General features: G+C 38.2%; 1 protein-coding gene across 3 annotated transcripts in view; it reads right to left on the bottom strand.

Annotated features, from left to right (window-relative positions):
* LOC127448106 (histone deacetylase 4-like) overlaps window positions 1-24,625 on the bottom strand; it is a 288,908-nt gene that overhangs the window by 76,295 nt on the left and 187,988 nt on the right. For all 3 annotated transcript variants that reach the window (XM_051710403.1, XM_051710401.1, XM_051710402.1), the window contains 7 exons: window positions 19,336-19,464; window positions 16,086-16,198; window positions 13,975-14,091; window positions 11,550-11,748; window positions 9,003-9,196; window positions 1,867-2,073; window positions 69-255 (listed from right to left, as the gene is read on the bottom strand). In XM_051710403.1, the coding sequence (XP_051566363.1) occupies window positions 69-255; window positions 1,867-2,073; window positions 9,003-9,196; window positions 11,550-11,748; window positions 13,975-14,091; window positions 16,086-16,198; window positions 19,336-19,464 (1,146 nt within the window). The remainder of the gene's footprint in view (window positions 1-68; window positions 256-1,866; window positions 2,074-9,002; window positions 9,197-11,549; window positions 11,749-13,974; window positions 14,092-16,085; window positions 16,199-19,335; window positions 19,465-24,625) is intronic.

Here is a 24,625-nt window from a genome sequence, read left to right on the forward strand (position 1 = left end):
AAATATGACTTGATCTAGAATAATCTAGAAATGTAAATTATCTAAAAATGTGATCCCAGCAGACTGACCGGTGGTGAAGCGTGGTTTAGCCGGAGGTTCCTGCACTACGATGGGAAATGTGGCTGAAGCCGGAGAGGACTGTGCTCTGGATAGGGGACGATGGCCGGGGAATGTCACTGACAGCCCGGCCGCCTCCATAGATGCCTGATAGTTCTTCAGCTGATGAATCCTCTGTTGCTCCAACAGGAGAGCTTGCTGCTCAAAGTCAGAAAAGTGCCAGAATTCTTTTTTTATGTATATGTATGTATATATAAATAAATAAATATAATATATATACTGTATGTGTATGTGTATATATATATATATATATATATATATATATATATATATATATATTTATATAGCACATACATACAGTATATATGAGGTTCAAGCACGAAGCGTCAGGATTATTATTATTAGGGGTTCAAGCACTAACCTATTGAAACAATTATTTTCAAGACTATCAAAAGTAATTTTCACAATTACGATAAAATCTCATCTGCTATATTTTAGCCAGCAAGATATATCATAGTTTGCAACAATGTTCAATACATCACATGCATTTAAATGTTTAAATTAGTAAGGCTTATAAATTATCAAGAAATTAAAGATGCAGAGACGGGACAGAACTGACCCAGTAGCATAAGTGACAGTCCAGCCATCCTTATTATTGAGCCCTGGAATTCCTTAAAAGGGAACATATTCCCATATTGCGTGTGTTTACGGCAAATTAAAGGCAATGCATTTTTTTTTTTTCATTTCATACAGCAGAGCATCAGGTGTTTTGAAATGTCCCTCCCGAAAATATGAAAACAACCAGCAGGTGGCACTCCATACATTCCAAGATAGTGGAGGTAAACGCCACCAGCAAGACTGCAATATGCATATTCAACAGGAATAAAATTTGATTGTAGGCACATGCAGAGGGCGTCTACAGTAGATCAAACCCTGCTGCCACATTAAGATAAAAAAGAGCTTGACCTAACTGATCTCATTAAACACAAATGCTTACCTTCTGTTCATTTTTAAAGCAAAAAAAAAAAAAAAAAAAAAAACACTGATTAAGCAACGTGGACAGTTACGAGTTTGGTTGCATTAACCAATTTTGAAAAGTGAGGAAAAAAATATATAATAATAATAATAATAATAATAATAATTATATATATGTTTTTTTTTGTTTGTTTTTTTATATATATTTTGTTTGCACACCAATGAAATCAACACATTATAGAGCACAACAGTGCTCACCCACTTTTTCAGCCGCCTTGGTTCTGAAAGTATTTTGCTCATTCTTTTTTCCAAAAGGATTTCATTAAATCCTTCATAAGAGTTCTAAGCCTTGAACCAAACTAACCAGCTCGGAGTTGAGTAACATTACAAACTTTTATTTAAAGCAAAAAAGCATTTGAAAATAAAAAAACAAAACAAAACAAAAAACAAGACTGTGTATTAAGGGAATGAACTACAATCCCATGAAACAATGTGAATGCCATATTTGAATTAAAAAGTAATTAGTGGATTGGTTCCATTCGAGGTTCACAGGTAGTGTAGTTCTTCACCACAAATTCTGCTATTAAAACAATATAGCTACTGGCTTCATCAGAAGCATATACCATCGATTAACAGCCTAGGATGTCATAATAGGTCTGTCTTTGGTACATAAGTTATTATTAAAAATCAATTTCCCTGTTAATAAAATGAATGGGATTTGCACTTCCGGAAACCGACTGATGCGCTCTATACAGGACAATCCACTTCACTGTGCACTACACACTACCTGAGACGTATCAGTGTCGAACAGTGTCATGTCTCTCCCCTCCTCACCTGTCTGAAGAGCAGCTCTTCCTCTGCCTGTCTCTCTCTCTGCTGGAACTCTTCATCCTGTTCATCTAGAGGTTCCTGTTTAATGGTGACGCCATGAGGAAGACCCTCCATGGAATCGGCTAGCCCCTGGTGCTCCCGCAGTTCCTCTTCCGTCTCCTCCGGGTGGCTCTCGTGCTGTCGGCCTGGCTCACTTGGCTTCGCCATCATCTGAGAGATACGGGGAGATCCATATTAAAATCACCACTGCAATTAATTTAATGGGTTCCTGTAATTAACTGGCAGAGTATGGCGCTGGCAACGCCAGGGTCATGAGTTCGATTTCAAGATAACACACACACAAACTGATAAAAAATGCATACCTTGAATGCACTTTAAGTTGCTTCGTATAAAAGCATCTGCCGAATGTGTAAATGTACACTGGCGGCCAAAGGTTTGAAATAATGTACAGATTTTGCTCTTATGGAAAGAAATTGGTACTTTTATTCACCAAAGTGGCATTCAACTGATCACAATGTATAGTCAGGACATTAATAACATGAAAAATTACTATTACAATTTGAAAAAAATGTTCAGAACTTCTTAAACTACTTCAAAGAGTTCTCATCAAAAAATCCTCCACGTGCAGCAATGACAGCTTTGCAGATCCTTGCCATTCTAGCTGTCGGTTTGTCAAGATACTCAGGTGACATTTCACCCCACACTTCTTGTAGCACTTGCCATAGATGTGACTGTCTTGTCGGGCACTTCTCACTCACCTTACAGTCTAGCTGATCCCACAAAATCATCTAGAGGACCAGGGGTTAAGATCCATAACACTCTTTTCCAATTATCTGTTGTCCAATGTCTGTGTTTCTTTGCTCACTCTACACTTTTCTTTTTCTTTTTCAAAAGTGGCTTTTTCTTTGCAATTCTTCCCATAAGGCCTGCACCCCTGAGTCTTCTCTTTACTGTTGTACATGAAACTGGTGTTGAGCGGGTAGAATTCAATGAAGCTGTCAGCTGAGGACATATGAGGCATTTATTTCTCAAACTAGAGACTCTGATGTACTTATCCTCTTGTTTAGTTGTACATCTGGCCTTCCACATCTCTTTCTGTCCTTGTTAGAGTCAGTTGTCCGTTGTCTTTGAAGACTGTAGTGTACACCTTTGAATGAAATCTTCGGTTTTTTGGCAATATCAAGCATTGTATAGCCTTTATTCCTCAAAACAATGATTGACTGATGAGTTTCTAGAGAAAGCTGTTTCTTTTTTGCCATTTTTAGCTAATATTGACCTTAAGACATGCCAGTCTATTGCATACTGTGACAACTCAAAAACAAACACAAAGACGATGTTAAGCTTCATTTAATGAACCAAATAGCTTTCAACTGTGTTTGATATAATGACAAGTGATTTTCTAGTACCAAATTAGCAATTTAGCATGATTACTCAAGGATAAGGTGTTGGAGTGATGGCTGCTGGAAATAGGGCCTGTCTAGATTTGATCAAAAATGATTTTTTCAAATAGCGATGGTGCTGTTTTTTACATCAGTAATGTCCTGACTATACTTTGTGATCAGCTGAATGACACTTTGGTGAATTAAAGTACCAATTTCCTTCTGAAACACGATTCATACAAATAACTGAAATTAACTACTTTTTTGTCTTTTTGTCTTGTTCATATCAGTTACTTTGGCACAATTACAATTCACAATTAATGTGGACATATATAAAATCTATGATTTCCTTTGAGGCTTTGTGAAAGAAATATTGCACAGGGTAGAATGATATGAATCTAACATTAAAGAAAATGAATACTTAACATAATATTAAAACATAATATCATAGCATAAATGTATATAATATACACACATATATATATATATATATATATATATATATATATATATATATATATATATATATATATAATGAAATAGTAACAGAGCAACACAGTAGACAAATATATAGTAATATAGCCTACACAGAGTAATATATTATAAACTCAACTTAACTTAACAGATCTTTATTGTGAAATGTTTAAACAATGTTTTCCATGCTCGTTCAATGAACCATAAACAATTAGTGAACATGCACCTGTGGAACGGTCATTAAGACACTAACAGCTTACAGACAGTAGGCAATTAAGGTCACAGTTATAAAAACTTAGGACACTAAAGAGACCTCTCTACTGACTCTGAAAAACACCAAAAGAAAGATGCCCAGTGTCCCTGCTCATCTGCGTGAACATGCCTTAGGCATGCTGCATGGAAAAATGAGGACTGCAGATGTGGCCAGGGCAATAAATTGCAATGTCCGTACTGTGAGACACCTAAGACAGCGCTACAGGGAGACATGAAGGACAGCTGATTGTCCTCGCGGTGGCAGACCACGTGTAACAACCCTTGCACAGGATCGGTACATCCAAATATCACACCTGTGGGACAGGTACAGGATGGCAACAAAAACTGCCAGAGTTAAAACAGGAACGCCCAATCCCTCCATCAGTGATCAGACTGTCCACAATAGGCTGAGAGAGGCTGGACTGAGGGCTTGTAGGTCTGTTGTAAGGCAGGTCCTTACCGACATCACCGGCAACAACTTCACCTATGGGCACAAACCCACCTTCGCTGGACCAGACAGGACTGGCAAAAAGTGTTCTTCACTGACATGTCGCGGTTTTGTCTCACCAGGGGTGATGGTCGCACTCACGTTTATCATCGAAGGAATGAGCGTTACACCGAGACCTGTACTCTGGAGCGGGATCAATTTGGAGATGGAGGGTCCGTCATGGTCTGGGGCGGTGTGTCACAGCATCATCGGACTGAGCTTGTTGTCATTGCATGCAATCTCAACGCTGTGTGTTACAGGGAAGACATCCTCCTCCCTCATGTGGTACCCTTCCTGCAGGCTCATCCTGACATGACCCTCCAGCATGACAATGCCACCAGCCATATTGCTCGTTCTGTGCGTGATTTCCTGCAAGACAGGAACGTCAGTGTTCTGCCATGAACAGCGAAGAGCCCGGATCTCAATCCCATTAAGAATGTCTGGGACCTGTTGGATCGGAGGGTGAGGGCTAGGGTCATTCCCCCCAGAAATGTCCGGGAACTTGCAAGAGCCTTGGTGGAAGAGTGGGGTAACATCTCACAGCAAGAACTGGCAAATCTGGTGCAGTCCATGAGGAGGAGATACGCTGCAGTACTTAATGCAGCTGGTGGCTACACCAGATACTGACTGTTACTTTTGATTTTGACCCCCCCTTTGTTCAGGGACACATTATTCCATTTCTGTTAGAAACTTGTTCAGTTTATGTCTTAGTTGTTGAATCTTTTTATGTTCATACAAATATTTACACATGTTAAGTTTGCTGAAAATAAAAGCAGTTGAAAGTGAGAGGATGTTTCTTTTTTGCTGAGTTCACATAGTATAAAATGATAGTGTATATCTACATTACAGCCAGTGCGAGCCCACTTTGCAGTTTCAAAATAACTGCATAGTTTAGAAAGTGTTTTTAAGGTAGGCCAAACCATAAAGGGCTAGTTCACCCAAAAATGAAAATTCTCTCATCATTATCTCACCCTTCTGACATCCCAGATGTGTATGACTTTCCTCTGCAGAACACAAACAAAGATTTTTAGAACAATATTTCAGCTCTGTAGGTCCATTTAATGCAATTAAATGGTGGCCAGAACTTTGGAGCTTCAAAAAGCATATAAAGGCAGCATAAAAGTAATCCATACGACTCCAGTGGCTAAATTCATATCTTAAGAAGCGATATGATAGGTGTTGGTGAGAAACAGAACAATATTTAATTTTTATTTTTTATTATTATTACAAATTTCTATTGTTTTTGGTCATTCACCATCTTCGTGCATATCGCCACCTACTGGGCAGGGAGGAGAATTTATAGTAAAAAGGACTTCAATATTTATTTCTCACCCACACCTATCATATCACTTCAGAAGATATGGATTTAACCACTGGAGTCGTATGGATTACTTTTATGCTGCCTTTATATGCTTTTTGGAGCTTCAAAGTTCTGGCCACCATTCACTTGCATTAAATGGACCTACAGAGCTGAAATATTGTTCTAAAAATATTTACTTGATTTGCAGAAGAAAGAAAGTCATGCACTTCTGGAATGGCATGAGGGTGAATAAATGATGAGAGCATTTTAATTTTTGGGTGAACACATATCTGCAACACAACTTGACACAAACATACAGATCCTCTGTCAAAAACAAACAGAGTTAAAGCTACAATAACATTAAATAATATTCTTGGAACAACAGCAAGAGAAGAAGTGAATCAATGTGAGAAGCACAGATAGAGAAGGATCACAAGCCTATGATGGCCTCTCTCTCCTCTCGACCTGAGTTCCCACTGTGACAGCTGTGGCCAACCCTATCACCATGGCAATGACAGTCATAGTCCCGCCCTGCCCTCAGTAAACACACACACACTTGAGTGTGGTAAAAACACAGTTCCCTGGCACTGAGCCGAGGGAACATAATTGACGTCAGAGCGCTCAGCAGTTGCCTCATCCCTGAGCTTCATTCCAAACAAGCTTTTCTTTTTTCATACAGTATTCCACTCTGTGTTTTTCATTTTATCCTCACTGCAACTCAATCTCTCCCTTCAGCACAGTGAACACATCTGTTTTAAGGGATTGTTCGCTATAGGAGAATTACACTCATTTTGCATTATGACCAGGGTGTCATAAACAGCGAGACGTTGCGCAACAGTCAAAGCTGTCCATCTAGCTCATGTTTACATAGGAAAATGACTGAAAAACATTGAAGATGAATGCAAAAACATGTTCAGTGTGAACGGCGCCTTACGAGTCTATGGTGGTTTTTTTTTTTTTTTTTTTCTTTCTGGAGCTTGACAAATGTTGTCACTTTGATCATGATTTAAATTATAATCACTATTTAAAATATAATGATTGACTCCCAAAAAATGGATAGACACATTAAGTAATTTGGTAAATGTAGCACCACCAAGTACCACAAAGAAATTCACATTAAACCGGTGCATCAAATCACAACAAATATAACATCTTTGCAATTTCATTGATCTCATGACCCCTTCTGATATGCAAAGATCCACAACTGGTGCCTTCTCGCATCTCTCCCGTGAACTTTTAAGATACATGAATGGAGTTCTATGTAAACCACATAAATGCCTGGAAAGCATTAAATTCCTTTGACATATGCTAAGCAAAGAGGCCAAATTCCCGGAAGTGTAGCATTCAGTGGTGAGACGATCCACACCCAGTGATCTCATTCTAAACAGAACCGTTTGTGTGTGTGTGTGTATGTGCAGGCATGGATTAACCCCATAACTAATCTATATTGCACATTTACGGTGGGGGGAGAGCACGGGCATTAGAAAACAAACTGAAACCCCTGTAGGATAATGACCAGACACCAGTAATCTCTAGGGATCTCATCACACACTCCGTGAGCACACAGGAGGAAAGAATGGTGTGGTAATTCCCTCCATATGCATCTGCCTCAGATTCAAGTGTCCACATGGTATCTGTGCCCGCAGAACTCCACAGAAAGCTCAGCAGATTTCCACAGAATTTCAACGCATATCATTTGCAAAGTTCTACACATCCATCCACCTCTTATGTGTTTGTTAATTAAATATGTTGGCTGATTTGATGGTTCTTTCCATAAACCTATACCATAAAACTATCATGAAAGTAGTCCATGATCCATGCACTATATTCTAAGTCCTCTGAAGCCATATGATAGCTTTGCGGAGAAACTTCAAAATTTCAGCCAATAATTCCTGAAAATCTTCCCCTCCGCTGTAGCTCTCAAATCAAATATTCATAGCCATTAGATGTGCCGTTAGGTGTACGTCAAAGTTTAACGTCAGAGCTGTCTGGTCACAAAACGTGTAGAACAGTAAGTCACAAAAAGAACCAGTAAAGTTTGCTGTCAATAGCATCTATGCACTACATGACTTTTGTAGTCCATTTGAGAGCTTTGGTGGAGAGGAAGATTATCAGTGAATAATGACTTACACAAGCTGTTTTTTGGTTTCCATAACTTTTATGATCCTTTAAAGAGATAGTTCACCCAAAAATGAAAATGCCAACCCAGATGTTTATGCCTTTCTTTCTTCTGCTGAACACAAACAAAGGTTTTTAGAAGAATATCTCAACTCTGTAGGTCCATAAAATGCAAGTGAATTGTGGCCAGAACTTTTAGGCTCCAAAAAGCACATACAATGCTGCATACAAGTAATCCATGTGACTCCTGTGGTTAAATCCATGTCTTCAGAAGCGATATGATAGGTGTGGGTGATAAACAGATCAAATTTAAGTCCTTTTTGTTACTATAAATCTCCTCTTTCACTTTCACATTCTTCTTCTGTTTCTGGCAATTCACATTCTTTGTGCATATCGCCATCTACTGGTCAGGGAGGAGAATTTATAGTAAAAAATGACTTAAATATTGATCTGTTTCTCATCCACACCTATCATTTCACTTCTGAAGATATTGATTTAACCACTGGAGTCATATGGATTACTTTTATGCTGCCTTTATATGCTTTTTGGAGCTTCAAAGTTCTGGCCACCATTCACTAGCTTTGTATGGACCTAAATTGTGGAGATATTCTTCTAAAAATCTTTATTTGTGTTCTGCAGAAGAAAAAAGTCATACTCATCCAGAATGTCATGAGGGTGTGTAAATAATGAGAGAATTTTCATTTTTGGGTGAACTATCCCTTTAATGGTGTGGGTTTTTTTTTTTAATCATCTTAAAAACTTGACAGCCCCAGTGCTGATTTGTTGTCATTACTTGGAAAAGAGCAGCAAGGATATTCTTCCAAAATTCTTTTGTGTTCCAAAGAAAGAAAAAAAAAAAAGTCATACCGGTTTGGAACAATATGAGGGTGAGTAAATGATAACAGAATTTTCACAATTGGGTGAACTAACAGCATTTTGCCATTTTTTTAAATTTTTTATTACTTCCGCAGCATTCTCCCTAAATCAGTGCTGAAAATGTCATGACTCTACAGTCCCACATATACACAAACACACAAGCGGAGCATTTCCGGTCCGACCGTATCAGGAATGCACATCCTGCTGGTTGCCATGGTGATTAAGGGAGCTAAAGAAAGACAGAGTGCTGTACCTTGCTGATGTGCAGTTGCTGCTGTTGGAACTGTTGCTTGTGTTTCTCGAGGAACTGCTGGTGCTGCTGTTGAACCACCAGCTGTTGTAGCGCCTGGGCGTTTTGAGGCAGTGGGGCCGACTGTGTGCGTCCCAGGGGACGATGCTGCCGGAGCTTGTGGATAGGATGAGATTGCAGGGGCACACCCCCCAGACCTGGGGACACACCATATGGGCTTTGGGTTACACAGAAGACTTTTCCCATTCATTTGTTTGCAACTATGGATTTCATAAATCCTTTTAAAAGAGTTCCACACCAACCAGCTTTGATTTGAAGCAAAAAAGCATTTGGAAATCAGACAAAAAGACAAAGGTACAAAACTGTTTACTTAAAATGTCTTTAATGAGGGCAAGAAGTACAATGCCTTAATACAAAAATATCAGTAGTTTGAGAATGTAGGAAGACCGACATTCTCATGATCGGTTGCATCCGGTCGCTTCATAGCATTTCTGGTGCACTTTGTTTGCGGCGATGCTCTGATTGGTGGATCTTTTTTCTGCAGGATCATTGGAAGTCTAGTTATTTACCACAAATACCTCTACTAAACACATTTTTTTCTTTTTAATAAAGTTGAAATAATGTGAACCGATGGCTGCAGCAGATGTATAAACCATTGAGTAACAATCTTGGAGTTCAAGGTTGGTCTGTCTTTAAAGGTTTATAAGTTATTGTTAAAAATCAGTTCCCCAATGGGGGGAATGAATGAGATCTGTACTTTAGAAGTTAAAGTGAACTGGTTCTTATTGGTCTGCTGGGAAACAAATTTGCAAGTAAAGTTGCCAGGCTGTTACAACGAGCACTTACTAGAAACAACCAGTCACTGGATTTGCCATAACCACAATTGCACAGTGGTTGGTCACTTACATGTTCAGATTAATTTGGGGTGGGACTTTCTGTTTGGCCAATGCCTGACGATGTGTGTTTGAAAATGGTAATTATTGTTGCAATTCCATTTGGTAACATATTTTTTGTCCTCCTGAGGTCCACTTGAAAAGTTGGTTTAGTAAAAAAAAATTTTTTTATTTATTATTATTATTTTTTTAATGTATTTTTCACCCTTTCTCTGATCTTAATTTTTATTTTTATTTATGTTTATTTATTTATTTTTGCTGCTGTGCCTTTAACTCATCTATGTAAACATAACAATAACAAATTTTTTTTAAATAACGGTCATAAAATACTGATATAAGTTGAAATTTTGTTATTATGTCAAATGAAATAGCCTGCATTATGATATGAGACTTGAAACTAAATTCCAGAGAGCCGTATCACTATTTTTGCAATTCCATTAGGTGATATTAGTGGCATGGCAATAACACGCATCAACTTTCATTTGTTTTTCCCCTGAGGTCCACTTATAATATTAATAAAGTTGATATTTTTTGGTGTTCCAAAAAAAATGTTGTTTTTGTTTTTCATGACCATTTTCCCACCCTTTCAGAATCTAACAGGTCACTTTTTTTGCTGCTGTGCCTTTAAGACTTTTATGTTGTCAAAATAAACAATGAAATGGACATTATGTACTGATTTAGGTTGAAATAATTTTATTACATGAGAACAAAAATACTGCATGTTGATACGAAAAGCTACATTCAAGAGAGGCGTAAAAAAAAAACAAACAAAAAAAAAAAAACACCATAAAGCAGTCAAGCATTTGATCGTTATGCATTTGACCAATATTCGCCTCAGCCACTACAATCACATTGAAATGGTGGACCTAAAAAACAAGAGCTATCTATTCAGTCTGAACAATCTATTTTCCATTTTATTTTCGATTTTGCAGTTCTGTGACCCTTCCTGTTCATACACTTCCTTTGGCTGGATTCACTTGTTTCCCTCACAACAGTGGGCGGAGAAGAGGTCCCCCTTTAAAGTGATGCTTGACAATGGCACAAATCATTAGGAGCATCAGGATTAACTGTGCCAGTGAGGAATCTCTTTCTCTCTTGTCTTCAGGATAGGTATTGACCCCCTCCCCCATCTCTCATGTAACTGCTTCTGGCACATCAGATGCTAATTATCACCAGCTTTGAGTAAATCGATTAAAATGCGTTGTCTTCTTTGGGGCCTGGGTATCTCAGCGAGTATTGACGCTGACTACCACCCCAGGAGTCGCGAGTTCGAATCCAGGGTGTGCTGAGTGACTCTAGCTGGGTCTCCTAAGCAACCAAATTGGCCTGGTTGCTAGGGAGGGTAGAGTCACATGGGGTAACCTCCTCGTGGTCGCGATTAGTGGTTCTCGCTCTCAATGGGGCGTGTGGTAAGTTGTGTGTGGATCACAGAGAGTAGCATGAGCCTCCACAAGCTGTGACAACAAGCAACATGATAAGATGCGTGGATTGACATCTCAGAAGCAGAGGCAACTGAGACTTGTCCTCCACCACCCAGATTGAGTAACTGCACCACCACGAGGACCTTCTAAGTAGTGGGAATTGGGCATTCCAAATTGGGAGATATAAACGCATGCATCTCTGCATTATTATTAAGGTTATTATGACTAAGACTGACCTGCGATCATCGAGTTCTGCGCTGCTGACTGCTCCAGAAGCACCATATGCTGCAGGAGAGAGTTATGAGCCGAGCCGCCCTCCCGCTCTAAGGTGGAGGCAGCCAGGTAAGATGGCAGATGGGCCCCGGGCATGAATGGAGTGGCTCTGGGTATTCCTGGCACTGCCCTTCTGTCACTATCCTGCTGGCAAGATGCAACCTGTTCGAATAGAGAAAGATCACAATCGTAACCAGAAAAGAATCCAGAGAGTGAGAACATTCACCCGTAAATCGATAGGAGGCTACAGATCTTTATTTTATGAATACAGTGCTTGCGTCAGTGAGCAGTGTGATCAGTCATTGTCCCTCAAAGGGCTCTTTTTGAAATTCCACTGGTGCTGAAAAGCTGCATATGGCACCCTGACAATCCAGACAGGGGCTCCTCTATGTGCGATACCCCTAAGGCTGAGTGTACACAAGCAGGACCTCTTTGTGATGGAGAGTCTGAGAGACAGTCAATGCTTGGGATTGGCAACCGTATTTACTAATAGGAGTGAATCTCATGTTCATACACAGCTTGTCTATATGAGTTAACCAAAGTCAAGCCCCTTTTCTGTTCTCGCAATCTAATTTTCTACTTTACAGTGCAACGGGGGAATTCGAACAAGTGAAATGGCATTCTAAACAGCATAGACGAAGAAAAACATTGCGTAATGCACAAAACATGACTTAGAAGCTTTTCAACTGCACATCACCACATTTACAACATTTACATTTATTACATTTATGCATTTGGCAGACGCTTTTATCCAAAGCGACTTACAGTGCACTTATTACAGGGACAATCCCCCTGGAGCAACCTGGAGTTAAGTGCCTTGCTCAAGGACACAATGGTGATGGTTGCAGGGATTGAACCAGCAACCTTCTGATTACCAGTTATGTGCTTTAGCCCACTACACCACCACCATTTACAACCAGTACTAGTAACAGCAAATGTAGTAACTGTGGTGTTATAGAAAAGTTATATATTCATATGAAATATTTTAAATATCTAAACATCCTTAAAACAAGACACATTTACTAGAGAGGCAAAAATGACTGATAATATGTCTTGTTTTCAGAGAGAGAGAGAGAGAAAAAAAAAAACTTTTTTTTTTTATTTATCCATAAAACAAGGGGAAAAAAAGTATGGCGTAAGAAAAATAATTGTGCTTCCCATTTGAATTAAGTTTATTTTTCTTACCCCATTGACAAAACGTTTTTTATTATTATTATTATTATTTTTTTAAGCAATAAACCTCATTAAATGCAGTTAGATTTCCCTAAGTACAAGACTTAATATCTTATAGCATTTTGCTTCTTATGCAAGTTTATCTTGTTTTAAGGATGTTTAGATATTTGTACTGGAAAACAAGACAAATATAGTATTTCATTATGGCCGTTTACACCAAACATGCTTTTGCGACCTTCAGCACTGTTTTCAGATAAATAGTATAAAGTTAAGGAGGTTTACACTTAAACCAAAAAAAAAAAAAAAAAAAAAAAAAATATATATATATATATATATATATATATATATATATATATATATATATATATACTTTTGACAATGGGGGTTTGAAAATGTACTTGTTTTTCATTAAATGAAGCTTATTTTTCTTACCCCCATGTGTTATTAGCGTGAACAAAAAACTAAAAGAAAACAATTTCATTAACTGGAATAAAAGTAAAAACTGACATAATTGTGAAAAACTGAAAATAAACTAAAAAACTTTTTCATAACTCCAAAATAAATAAAAAAAAAAAAAAAAAAAAAAAAAAAATTTCTATTGACCTCAAATTCATTGTATTTTCATTTTTTGATACACAGTATTTAAAAATAATAATAATAATAATAATTACAAACCACCTTAATTAAACAAGAAAATGCTATACGTAATACACAGGTCACACAAGATTGCCCTGAGAAATGTAATGATGTTAAACATATTAAATGATACCAGTAAACACTTTAGCTTTGGTAGAACTAAAACAAAAACTAAGCTGAACCTAGAAAACAAATTTAATTAAAACAAAACTAAATCTAACAAAGTGTGAAAAAAAAAAAATAATAAAAAATACACTGAAATAATACACAGACTATAAAACAGAAATAAAAACGAAATAAAAAATCCAAAACTATAGTAACCCTGCTTACCCCTATTGATTTTTGTGTTCTTGACTTAAGTATAAACCTCATAACATTTTGTTAGATTTCCTTAAAAACAAGACTTAGTATGTCATTTTGCTTCTCAAGCAAGTGTGTGTAGTTTTAAGGGTGTTCAGACATTTTTACTGAAGAACAAGACAAAAATACTGAAAAATGACTTGTCAGTGCAGGAAAACTCTGCAACCGTGTGAACGGACAAACGGACAGAGCGAGAGAGAGAATGTGAGCTGGACTCACGCTGGAGGGGCCGGTCGCTGGAAGACCCAGGGTGATGTTGGGGAGGGAGGGTGACGTGTACAGTGACAGCTGGCTAACAGGTCCCTCTCTGCCAGTCAGTCTGTGTGCCAACGATGGCTGGAACGACACACATGCAAACATAAGCACTGATAAATAAACCCCACTGATGAAAATAAACAGCTCTATCTGGTCTCTCTCCAGACCCCTGTCTACAGAAAGAGACTGTTGATGTCTGGGGAAAATAAAATAAAATAAATAAAAACATGCATGGAAAAAAGCCAGGAAAATTGCAGAACACTTCCCAAAATGACAGGAGTAAAGCTCAATAAGTTCAAAAAGCCCAATAAAGCTCAGTTTAAGGAACATTAATTAATCACCCTCATGCCATTTCAACCCCATGTCACTTACTTTCTTCCATGGAACACAACAGCACATTTTTGGAAGAATATTCACACAGCTCTTTTTTTTTCCATTTAATGACAGTCTCTACTGACACAGCTGTCCATCTTCAAAAAAAGACCAAAAAACACCATAAAAGCATCATAAAACCAGTCTAAACTGATTTGCTGTTCTGAGCTGGTTTGAGATGGGCTCCCAGCATGGTCAAGCCAGTGTTCAGCTAGTCTCCTAGCCACACCCGTTGAAAAGAGCCCAAAACCCAAAAGGCACCATAGGCTGATTTATGGTGTTTGTAATGATTTAAAGGAATAGTTCACCTAAAAATTAAAATTCTCTCATAATTTACTCACACTCATGCCATCCCAGATGTATATAAATTTCTTTCTTCTGCAGAACACAAATGAAGATTTTAGAAGAATATCTCAGCTCTGTAGGTCCATTCAGTGCAAGAAAATGGTGGCCAAAACTTTGAAGCTCCAAAAAGCACATAAAAGCAGCATAAAATAAATCTATCCGACTCCAGTGGTTAAATTCATGTCTTCAGAAGCGATACAATAGGTGTGGGTGTGAAATAGTGATATTTAAGTAATTTTTGCTATAAATTGTCCTCCCTGTCCAGTAAGTGGCGATATGCGTAAAGAATGCAAATCACTGAAAACAACAGAAGAACTCTTAGGAGAGAAGAATGCTTAGTAGGGCTGGTAAAGTGGATATTTATAGTAAAAAATTGACTTAAATATGAATGTTACATACCCACACCTATCTTCTGCAGAAGAAAGTAATCATACACATCTAGATTGGCCTGAGGGTGCATAAATAATGAGATAATTTTCATTTTTGGGTGAAATGTTCCTTTAAGAAGGCTTGGAATATAGCATACAGATTAAAATTAACTCATATATTGCATTTTTTTTTTTTTTTTGTCCTTTTTGGAGCTCGACAGCATGGTCACTATGAAAAGTTGTAGCAGTCCAGTTGGTGGCAGTCCAGAAAAGAAGAACTACCCTTATGAGAGAAGAGTGCTTGGGAGGGCTGGTGAAAGTGGATATTTATAGTAAAAAAGACTTAAATATGAATCTGTTTCTCACTCACACCAATAACATCACTTCTGGAAATATGACTTTAAATACTGGAGTCTTATGGATTACTTTTCTACTACGTTTATCTGCTTTGTGGAGCTTCAAAGTTCTGGCCACCATTCACTTTCATTGTAAGGACCTACAGAGCTGAGATATTCCTCTAAAAGTCTTCATTTGTGTTCAGCAGAAGAAAGAAAGTCATACACATCTGGGATGGCATGAGGGTGAGTAAATGATGAGAGAATTTTCATTTTTGAGTGAACTATCCCTTTAAAAAGGCTTGGAATATAACATAGCGTAAAATGATTTTTTTTATTTTTTTTTATTTGTTTATATATTTTTTTGGGTCCTTTTTGGGGCTTGACAGTGTGGTCACTATGAAAAGTCATAGCATGAAAAGGAGAGCTGTATAAAAATCCTTTATAACACAAAGCTTCTCCTTCTGTGTTTCACAGAAGAAAGTCAGATCATTTATGATGGAACAACATAATAAATAGAGTAAATAATGACCCTTTAATAGCTAAGATAAAAAAATCTGTCATGCTATCATGAGACTAGCTACAGTAATGGCAGTCTTTGGCAATGACTGTCGCAGTCATACTACTGCTGGTCAAGTGTGCACTAAAGCTGTACCTCAACTGGACTGTTGGAGATGGATCCGGTGATTCCGTTCTCATTGGTAATGTTGTTTGAACTGTTGTTGGGTGAACTGGGGCCTGAACCAGGAGCACTGCTGCATGCAGATTCTAGGACAAATAAATAAGACTGTATTGACGTCTTGTCCAATTGCTTGTTATTACTTGTTATGGAATTTCAAAAATCATTTCGCTAATGAATCATTTACTGTTTTGTGAACAGTTTTGCAGTAGTTTAGGTAGAAACTTTTTAAGAGAAATTATCGATTGCATGAGATCTGTAAACTTTTTAAAAAAAGTTTTAATGTTTAGCTAATTGTTTCCAGGGGCGTATTTAGGACATGTATCTAAGGTTGTCTAAGAATTTGTAAAGATCAATCAACAATATTCCTGTTTGAGTACCTTCCTTTTATCTTTTATTTTACATGCATAACGTATGGAACATTAGGAGGCCTTGTGGCTTAGAACAGATATTAATTATTATATAGGGATTCGGGAGATTTACCCTAGAAATTTTAGAAAAGTTTAAAACAGAATGGACATTTTAACCATAGAATGGACCAATATTGGTCATTTTTTTCCTAGCCCAAACGGCTGGCGTGTCTTTGTACGGATTAAAATGGCAGATGAAAATGACAGATACAAATGATGGAAATGGTTATTGTTGCTATGTCTCCTCTGGTTTACTTTTTCTCTAATCGGGTCTCTGCATCGCAACTCTACTCTTATTAAAGTGGGGGAGATGATGCTACTGCGATAGCGAGGTAAGAGAGAAAAAGCATAAAGGAATCAGGTTCCGAGGTAGACAAAAATTGTTCAGAGCTATCTACGCCTGTTTCCCTAAGTTATAAAACCAAAAATTCATAGCAGAAAACGTATGCACATGACATTTGGAAATAACCTAATTTTATTTTAGTCGTATGGGAAAACGGAGGCTGGAGTTTTGAGAGCATGTTTTATCATTCAAAATAATTCATTTCAGAGTAGCTTAATTATGCATCACGAGCTGCTTTGATGCAACTAACAGAAGTTAAAACAAATAAAATGCAATGCATAATCAATTTGTACATATGATATTTGTATTAACATTATTTTATCTTAAAATATAAGATGGATGGAGTTTTGAGTTTTAGGAGAGCATTTTACAAACTAATAATAATTAATAGTTTTATTTATTTATCACACATTATACATTTGCACATATACAGTGAAATTCTTTTTTTCACATATCCCAGCTAAGCTGGGGTCAGAGTGCAGGGTCAGCCATGATACGCTGCCCCTGGAGCAGATAGGGTCAAAGGCCTTGCTCAAGGGCCCAACAGTGGCATCTTGGCAGTGCTGGGGCTTGAATCCCCAACCTTCTGATCAGTAACCCAAAGCCTTAACCGCTGAGCCACCCCTAACTAAAGTTATTTAAAAGGAATATTCCGGGTTCAATACCAGTTAAGCTCAGTCGACAACATTTGTGGCTTAATATTGATTACAACAAAAATTAATTTCGACTCATCCCTCCTTCTGTTTAAAAAAAAAGCAAAAATCTATTACAGTAAGGCACTTGCAATGGAAGTGAATGTGGACAATATTTGGAGGGTTTAAACACTTTAAGCTTCTATATTTGTCGGTTGTAAGGCGATAAATAATCGTTTTTTTTCGTTTAGTCTGAAGTGCAAAAAACCACACAACAAATTTATCGAATATTTCTTCGGATCGATTTCCCCCATGCTAAACCACGTCTCCAGAGTATGATGCGTTGCAGACTGTATCTATTTCCAGGCTTTCCATGACCATAGAAACTCTGACACATTCTTTAAACACATTGAGCTGTGGCGCTTATCTGGGAGACATAAGTTTGTATCTGTCCCACGTCATATACTGTAGTACAAGGGTCTTCAACAGGGCGTCCGCGGTGGTGCCGCAGGGGGTCCGCAAATTACTGTTTGATCCACCACTGGCACTCGTAATAATCACTCGCACGCGAGCAAGAGACGTGCATATTATGCAGTCTGCGTAGGGCACCAGCTCCCTAAGGGGGCACCAGAAACTTCACCGGCTGACCTAACTCGCACGTTATACGTTATATCGCACGTCCCTGGCGAGAGAGGAGTATGTATTTTAGTCCATCCACATTCTGAAGTCCCTCGAACCTGCATGCCAAATCTTCCTCTAGTTGTAATCCTTCTTCATATTATGAACTAAATGGAATGCCGAACATTGTTAAAGTTTGACGAAATTAGCCCATCGCCCATTCTCATTATGAGCCACTCATAACGCAACACATATCATGTTAAGCAGTGCTGCAGTAGAGGGTTGCACAAGTAAATGCATCTGCTTTGTGCTTTTCGTGATGTGCGGATGTCAGCCCAGAGTTTCTTGTATTATTAATTGCATTTTGCTTTCAGAACAATAGCCTATACCTACTTAATATATAGGCATATGTTTATGTAATATATCTAAATATATAGTTACCTCAGAGATTATCAAGCTGCCATAGGCTACACTGATGGTGACTGTCAAATCAACATAATTAAAGGTGCATACAGTAAGTTTTACTCCTACAGAAATTAACAGGAATTTTAAAACATATGCATAAAATCGATCACTAACATGAGAAGAAGACTCCAGGTATAGGCCTATCAGTAACCTTAAAAAAGTTTTTATTTTTTTTTAATTTGCATGGACTATCTGCCTGTCTTTTTTTTTGTTGTTTTTTTTTTCTGGAGGGGGTATGGCACAATGATTAAAAAGGAAAATAAAAAATAGCACTTCATGTCAAAAAGGTTGCAGACCTCAAATATACTTAATTTAATAATTATGTTAATGGCTCTGCAATGTAAACATCATAAAATATGTACATACAATAATATGGTACCATACAAATATTTATAGGCATAAAATGCAACACTACATTTTCAGACAATATGCAATGGGGGTCCTTGCTCCGTCTCTACATACCATGGGGTCCTTGGCCTGAAAATGGTTGAAGACCTACTCACCCTAATGTTGCTCCAAACCTGCATGACTTTCCTGCATGAGATGTTATGCAGTATGTTAGTCTCAGTCACCATTCACTTTCATTGAATCTTTTCTCCTTACAATGAAAGTGAATGGTGACTGAAGCTGACTGAATCTTTTTTTGTGTTTGATGGAAAAAAGACAGCCATACAAAGTCAAACAACATGAGGGTGAGTAAATGATCACATCATTTTTGTTTTTGGATGAACTTATCCTTTAAAAATGTGTTCTCTTACCTGCCATGTCAAGAGAGCGTTTCTTAGCAGTGGTGATGGGCCCGTCCTTCCTCCGCAGCAGTGGGCTACTCCTGCGCTCTGTCACTTTCTGCTTTAGTCTGGAACGCAGCTTCAGGTTGGGCTCAGAAGCTGAGGAGGTATGAAAGAGGACAGTCAGTCATCTGATAAAAGCAAAAACAGGGCAGATATTTCATTCTGCAACAGTGCTTTGAACGAGCAGAAGACGTGTAGAATATAGCTGTGTGACATCATGACACCAGCACTAAGACAACCTAAGAGAGCACTGACACTGTATCTCTGATCCAGAACCTAGTGGGCTGTTTATTCCCCCCACCCCACCCCCACACGTATCCACAGTAAAATGAGTCCTATATTGATATAACCTGAAAGACTGCTCAGCAAGGAAGAAGTCACTGCTCCAAAACCACCATAAAAAGCCAGACTACAGTTTGCAAGTGCACATGGGGAGAAAGATCGTACTTTTTAAAGCGCTATGTTTGGAGAGGGGTCAATAAGGCCTATAGTGAAAAGAATACCATCCCCACTGTGAAGCATGGTGGTGGCTCACTGATGTTTTGGGGGTGTGTGAGCTCTAAAGGCACGGGGAATCTTGTGAAAATTGATGGCAAGATGAATGCAGCATGTTATCAGAAAATACTGGCAGACAATTTGCATTCTTCTGCACGAAAGCTGCGCATGGGACGCTCTTGGACTTTCCAGCACGACAGTGACCCTAAGCACAAGGCCAAGTTGACCCCCCAGTGGTTACAGCAGAAAAAGGTGAAGGTTCTGGAGTGGCCATCACAGTCTCCTGACCTTAATATCATCGAGCCACTCTGGGGAGATCTCAAACGTGCGAATCATGCAAGACGACCAAAGACTTTGCATGACCTGGAGGCATTTTGCCAAGACGAATGGTCAGCTATACCACCTGCAAGAATTTGGGGCCTCATAGACAACTATTACAAAAGACTGCACGCTGTCATTGATGCTAAAGGGGGCAATACACAGTATTAAGAACTAAGGGTATGCAGACTTTTGAACAGGGGTCATTTCATTTTTTTCTTTGTTGCCATGTTTTGCCTTATGATTGTGCCATTCTGTTATAACCTACAGTTGAATATGAATCCCATAAGAAATAAAAGAAATGCGTTTTGCTTGCTCACTCATGTTTTCTTTAAAAATGGTACATATATTACCAATTCTCCAAGGGTATGCAAACTTTTGAGCACAACTGTATGCATGGATGGATGGATAGACAGACCCTGGCAGATATATAGATTAAGACATAGTACATAAATATATAGACTAATTAATCTGGATGGACGGACGGAAACTTTGCGACAGACAGACAGACAGATAGATAGCATGGTAGATAGACAGATAGATAGATAGATAGATAGACAGACAGGCAGACCATGTAGGCAGACAGTTAGGCTAATTAATTGTTGATGGATGGATGGATGGATGGATGGATGGTCGCAACCCATTAGTTTGGCTGTAGCCTGACCTGACCCAAGAAACTGATTAATCCTCACAAACGAGTGTATCTCAGAACACTCATTATGTTTGTGAACTCAAACTCAAATAAACAATGCCACAAACCAGCATCTGAACTTCGTCTACCTTGGCACAGCAACTTGCCCAAAGTTTAATCAAGTCTAAGTGTAAACGCTGCAATGCTGTCAGTTAGCAAACAGTTTGCAAACAGTCACGCTCTCGGAGTGTGATGTTGCGTGTCAGGACAAGCCTGCCACAAAGGCGGCGTACAGTCCTGGCCTGGTAATTACCAAAATAGAAAAGGTCACCCTGAGGGTCATGCCTGTTTGAGACAATAATCCAGGCCAGGGCCGTTGACATTTTTACACACTCACGTATTTTGACAAAGACATCTCAATCTCTCTCCTGCATCAATTAGTTGGGTATGCACTGGTGGTTTATACTTGCTCAGTTTGTGCACCCATGTCAAAATGTGCATTGCCCTTCAAAGAGAGCACAAATAGTTAATTTGCACCCTTGTAGGCCTGGGCACTGTTAAGTGTTCTCAAAAGATAATTTGGAATGATCATCACTTGTAACCACTGGGTTACCAGACCAGATTGTTAGCTGCTAGTCCTCCTTCACATGCTTAAAACCTCTAGGAAGCATTTTATTGATGTCTCAATTAGTTTGTTTACTTGAACAATTTTACACCAATTAAGCTTAAGCTGATAATGTGTAATTTTCTTGTTTTTCTTTATTGTGGTATGCTCAGATTGGTTTAAGCAAAAAACTTTTAGCGCACGTAGATTACGTATTACTCAGATTTTGCATTGCAAGTAAACACCTTTACTGCATACTGGTACCGGCTCAAAAGCAAAGAATAATCTGATCATTTCAAGTCTCATGTTAACATGGTATCTTTGCCAAATTTTTTATTTATTTACATACAACAAGTCAAGATCAGATCCATTAAAACACACACACACATATACACACATATATATATATATATATATATATATATATATATATCTATCTCATTATTATTATTATTATTTATTATATTTTTTTATAATGTAATTGTAAATTGCATGGATAAGTTTTTCTCAATGTTATTAAGTTTGCTCAGTGCTTTTTATTTTTTGAGTGTACCTTGGTACACGCAGTGGTAAGGGTCTGGTACCTAATGTAGTATGTAACAACTGAGAACAAAGAATCATAAGCATTTTAATTTGAAAACCCATTGATGTTACCCACACTGCAACGCCATTTTCCTCGACCGAGAACTGAGACTTTCGGGGGGAAAAAATGACGTCAGGAACTTTTTTTTTTTTACGAAAATGGATTAGTGTGGATGTGGCTATAGTAGACTACAGACCAGTGTGATCTTCTATTCCTTCATAGGAGGCACTACTGTTGGACCAGCCCAAACTCCAGCTGTTATTAACAGGGATTAGGCCACAAATTGCAACATCCAGGCTGATTAGTGTAATTAAGTTTAAAGTGCGACCTCAATACCACCCAGATTTCTCTAGCAGCGGCTACCTAACCCTGTAAACTCCCAGTGAAAATTTACATGTCAACATGAATGTAAAGAGTACTTCATTGTAACCTGGAGGCGGACAAATGATAGAACGGTGGAAGCCAGCCACAAATGACTAGCTTGACAATACTTTGTATACAATGATGAAAACACATTCTCTGTAGAAATGCCTCTGCCATATTTCTGATCAAATTATACCCTGCAGAAACAAACAGATAAAACCAGCCTAAGACTGGTCAAGCTGGACAGTTGATTAGTTTTAGGGGTGATTGGGGCACATTTTAACTGGTCAAGCTGGGAGAAAAGCCTGCCTGCAACCTAAACCAGCTAAGACCAGCTTAAACCAGCTAAGACCAGCAAACCAGCTTAGGTTGGTTTTAGCTTTATTCTCTCTCTCAACAGGGTAGACCAAAATATGTACCATTCATGGTTCACACCAAACTGAGGAACAACAGACAGTCATGATTACTCAACACCTCAAGTCTGTTAAAAACAAATAATTATTTATGATGAATTTTGAGCCAGAATTTCTAAGAACAAACACAGTCACGGTTGCAAAAAGCTTGCCCTGAGCAAACTATCAGTTCTGTGACCTTTCTGCCTGCTCGAACACGTTGCAGCACTGTAAGAGAAACACATGAATGAAACAAAACCGCTCTCACTGAATCACAGAACGCATTTACACTTAACGAGGAAAAAAGTGTTAAAACTATTAGAAAATTATGATGCAACATGGGTTGTGTATTATTCAGACTTTCCCACTCTCCATGGCTTTGAGTCGTTTGTGATTTTTAGAAATAATTTTGTTTAGACTGATTCGCTAATGAATCACTCTGACAGACTGATCAATTAAATTGAAGAGAAAAAAAAAAACATACTCGGAAAAAAGGATTCACTCGCAAATTGGACATCACTATGATTTGCGAGCAAGTTCTACTCTACACAAGCTCTAACCAGGAGCATTATTTAGGTGATGGACTATTTTATAGCAGAGTGTAGCTAGAAAATATATTCACTATATAGTTTTATATTTCCTGAAGAAATTTTAATGGCATTCAAATTTTGTTAACTTCCATGATATTTCTGGGCTTGGCAAATTCCTTAGCAAATTCCACAAATTCCTTGTCCTGTTATTCCAATTCAACATTGGAGCAAAGGCCAATTCAGAGGCCATTCTTAAAGGGATAGTGCACCCAAAAATGAAAATTCAGTCATAATTTACCTACTTTGTTCCAAACCAGTATGACTTTCAGTCTTCTATGGAAAACAAAAGGGAGATCTTAAGCAGAATAACAGCCTAAGTTACCATTCACTATCATTGCATCTTTTTATTTGTCTACATACAATGAAAGTGAATGGTGACTAAGACTGAACATTTTGCTTAACATCTCCTTTTTCACCTTTTGGGTTTGCAACATTAGGGTGAGTAAATGATGACATAATTTTCAATTTAAGGGTGAACTATCCCCTTAAATTCAGAATTTTTTGACACACAAACAAAAGAGCAACTATCTCTCAGTCTGCACTATTCACTTCACTTTCCTAAAACAACATCACACTTCTTGCAGTTGCCAAGAGCCAAGGTTCCAGATGTCCGACGTTTAGGTGAGACAGTATGAACAGACTGTGGCCTGTCCTGAGAGGGGCGGAAGGGAGGGAAAGAGAGCGTTAGACAGTTCTGGTGAAGGCCAGGGCCACCCTCCCTCTCCATATGCCCAAGTGCATGAATGCACCAATGCCAGCCAGAGCAAACTGAGGTTTATCTACAGCAGGAGAACGGGAATCAGCTCGCAAACGAGCCTTACCGCAAACTCAATCATCAGAACTAAACAAAGAACACTTCACAGCTTAACCCAAGTTCAGACCCACAGGTTCCCAAAGTTGATTTTTTTCTGAAGTTCCTCCTAGTTTCCCAGGCTAACGCCAGACACAGGAAATATAACCATGAACGAATTTATGCCACTCATGGCTTACAGAAACAATGAACTGTGGCAACACTGGGTCGCAACCATAGCTGGTTAAGTTACTCAAAAAAGTAATCCACTACAAATTACTAATTATTTCTCTAAAATTATAAACAGATTACTTTTCTGAATACTTCACATTACTAATAACTTCACTTTTAAGTGTTACTTTCTAAGAACATTTCAAAGAAAAGTTTGCCTTTTCGCTGAATGAAAAAAAATGTTTCCTCCTTATTCATTGTCGCACACACACTCAGCACTAGAGGTCAAGTCATTTTTATTTGTATAGCGCTTTTCACAA

The sequence above is a fragment of the Myxocyprinus asiaticus genome, chromosome 11, assembly GCF_019703515.2.
Source record: "Myxocyprinus asiaticus isolate MX2 ecotype Aquarium Trade chromosome 11, UBuf_Myxa_2, whole genome shotgun sequence".
Taxonomy (NCBI): domain Eukaryota; kingdom Metazoa; phylum Chordata; class Actinopteri; order Cypriniformes; family Catostomidae; genus Myxocyprinus; species Myxocyprinus asiaticus.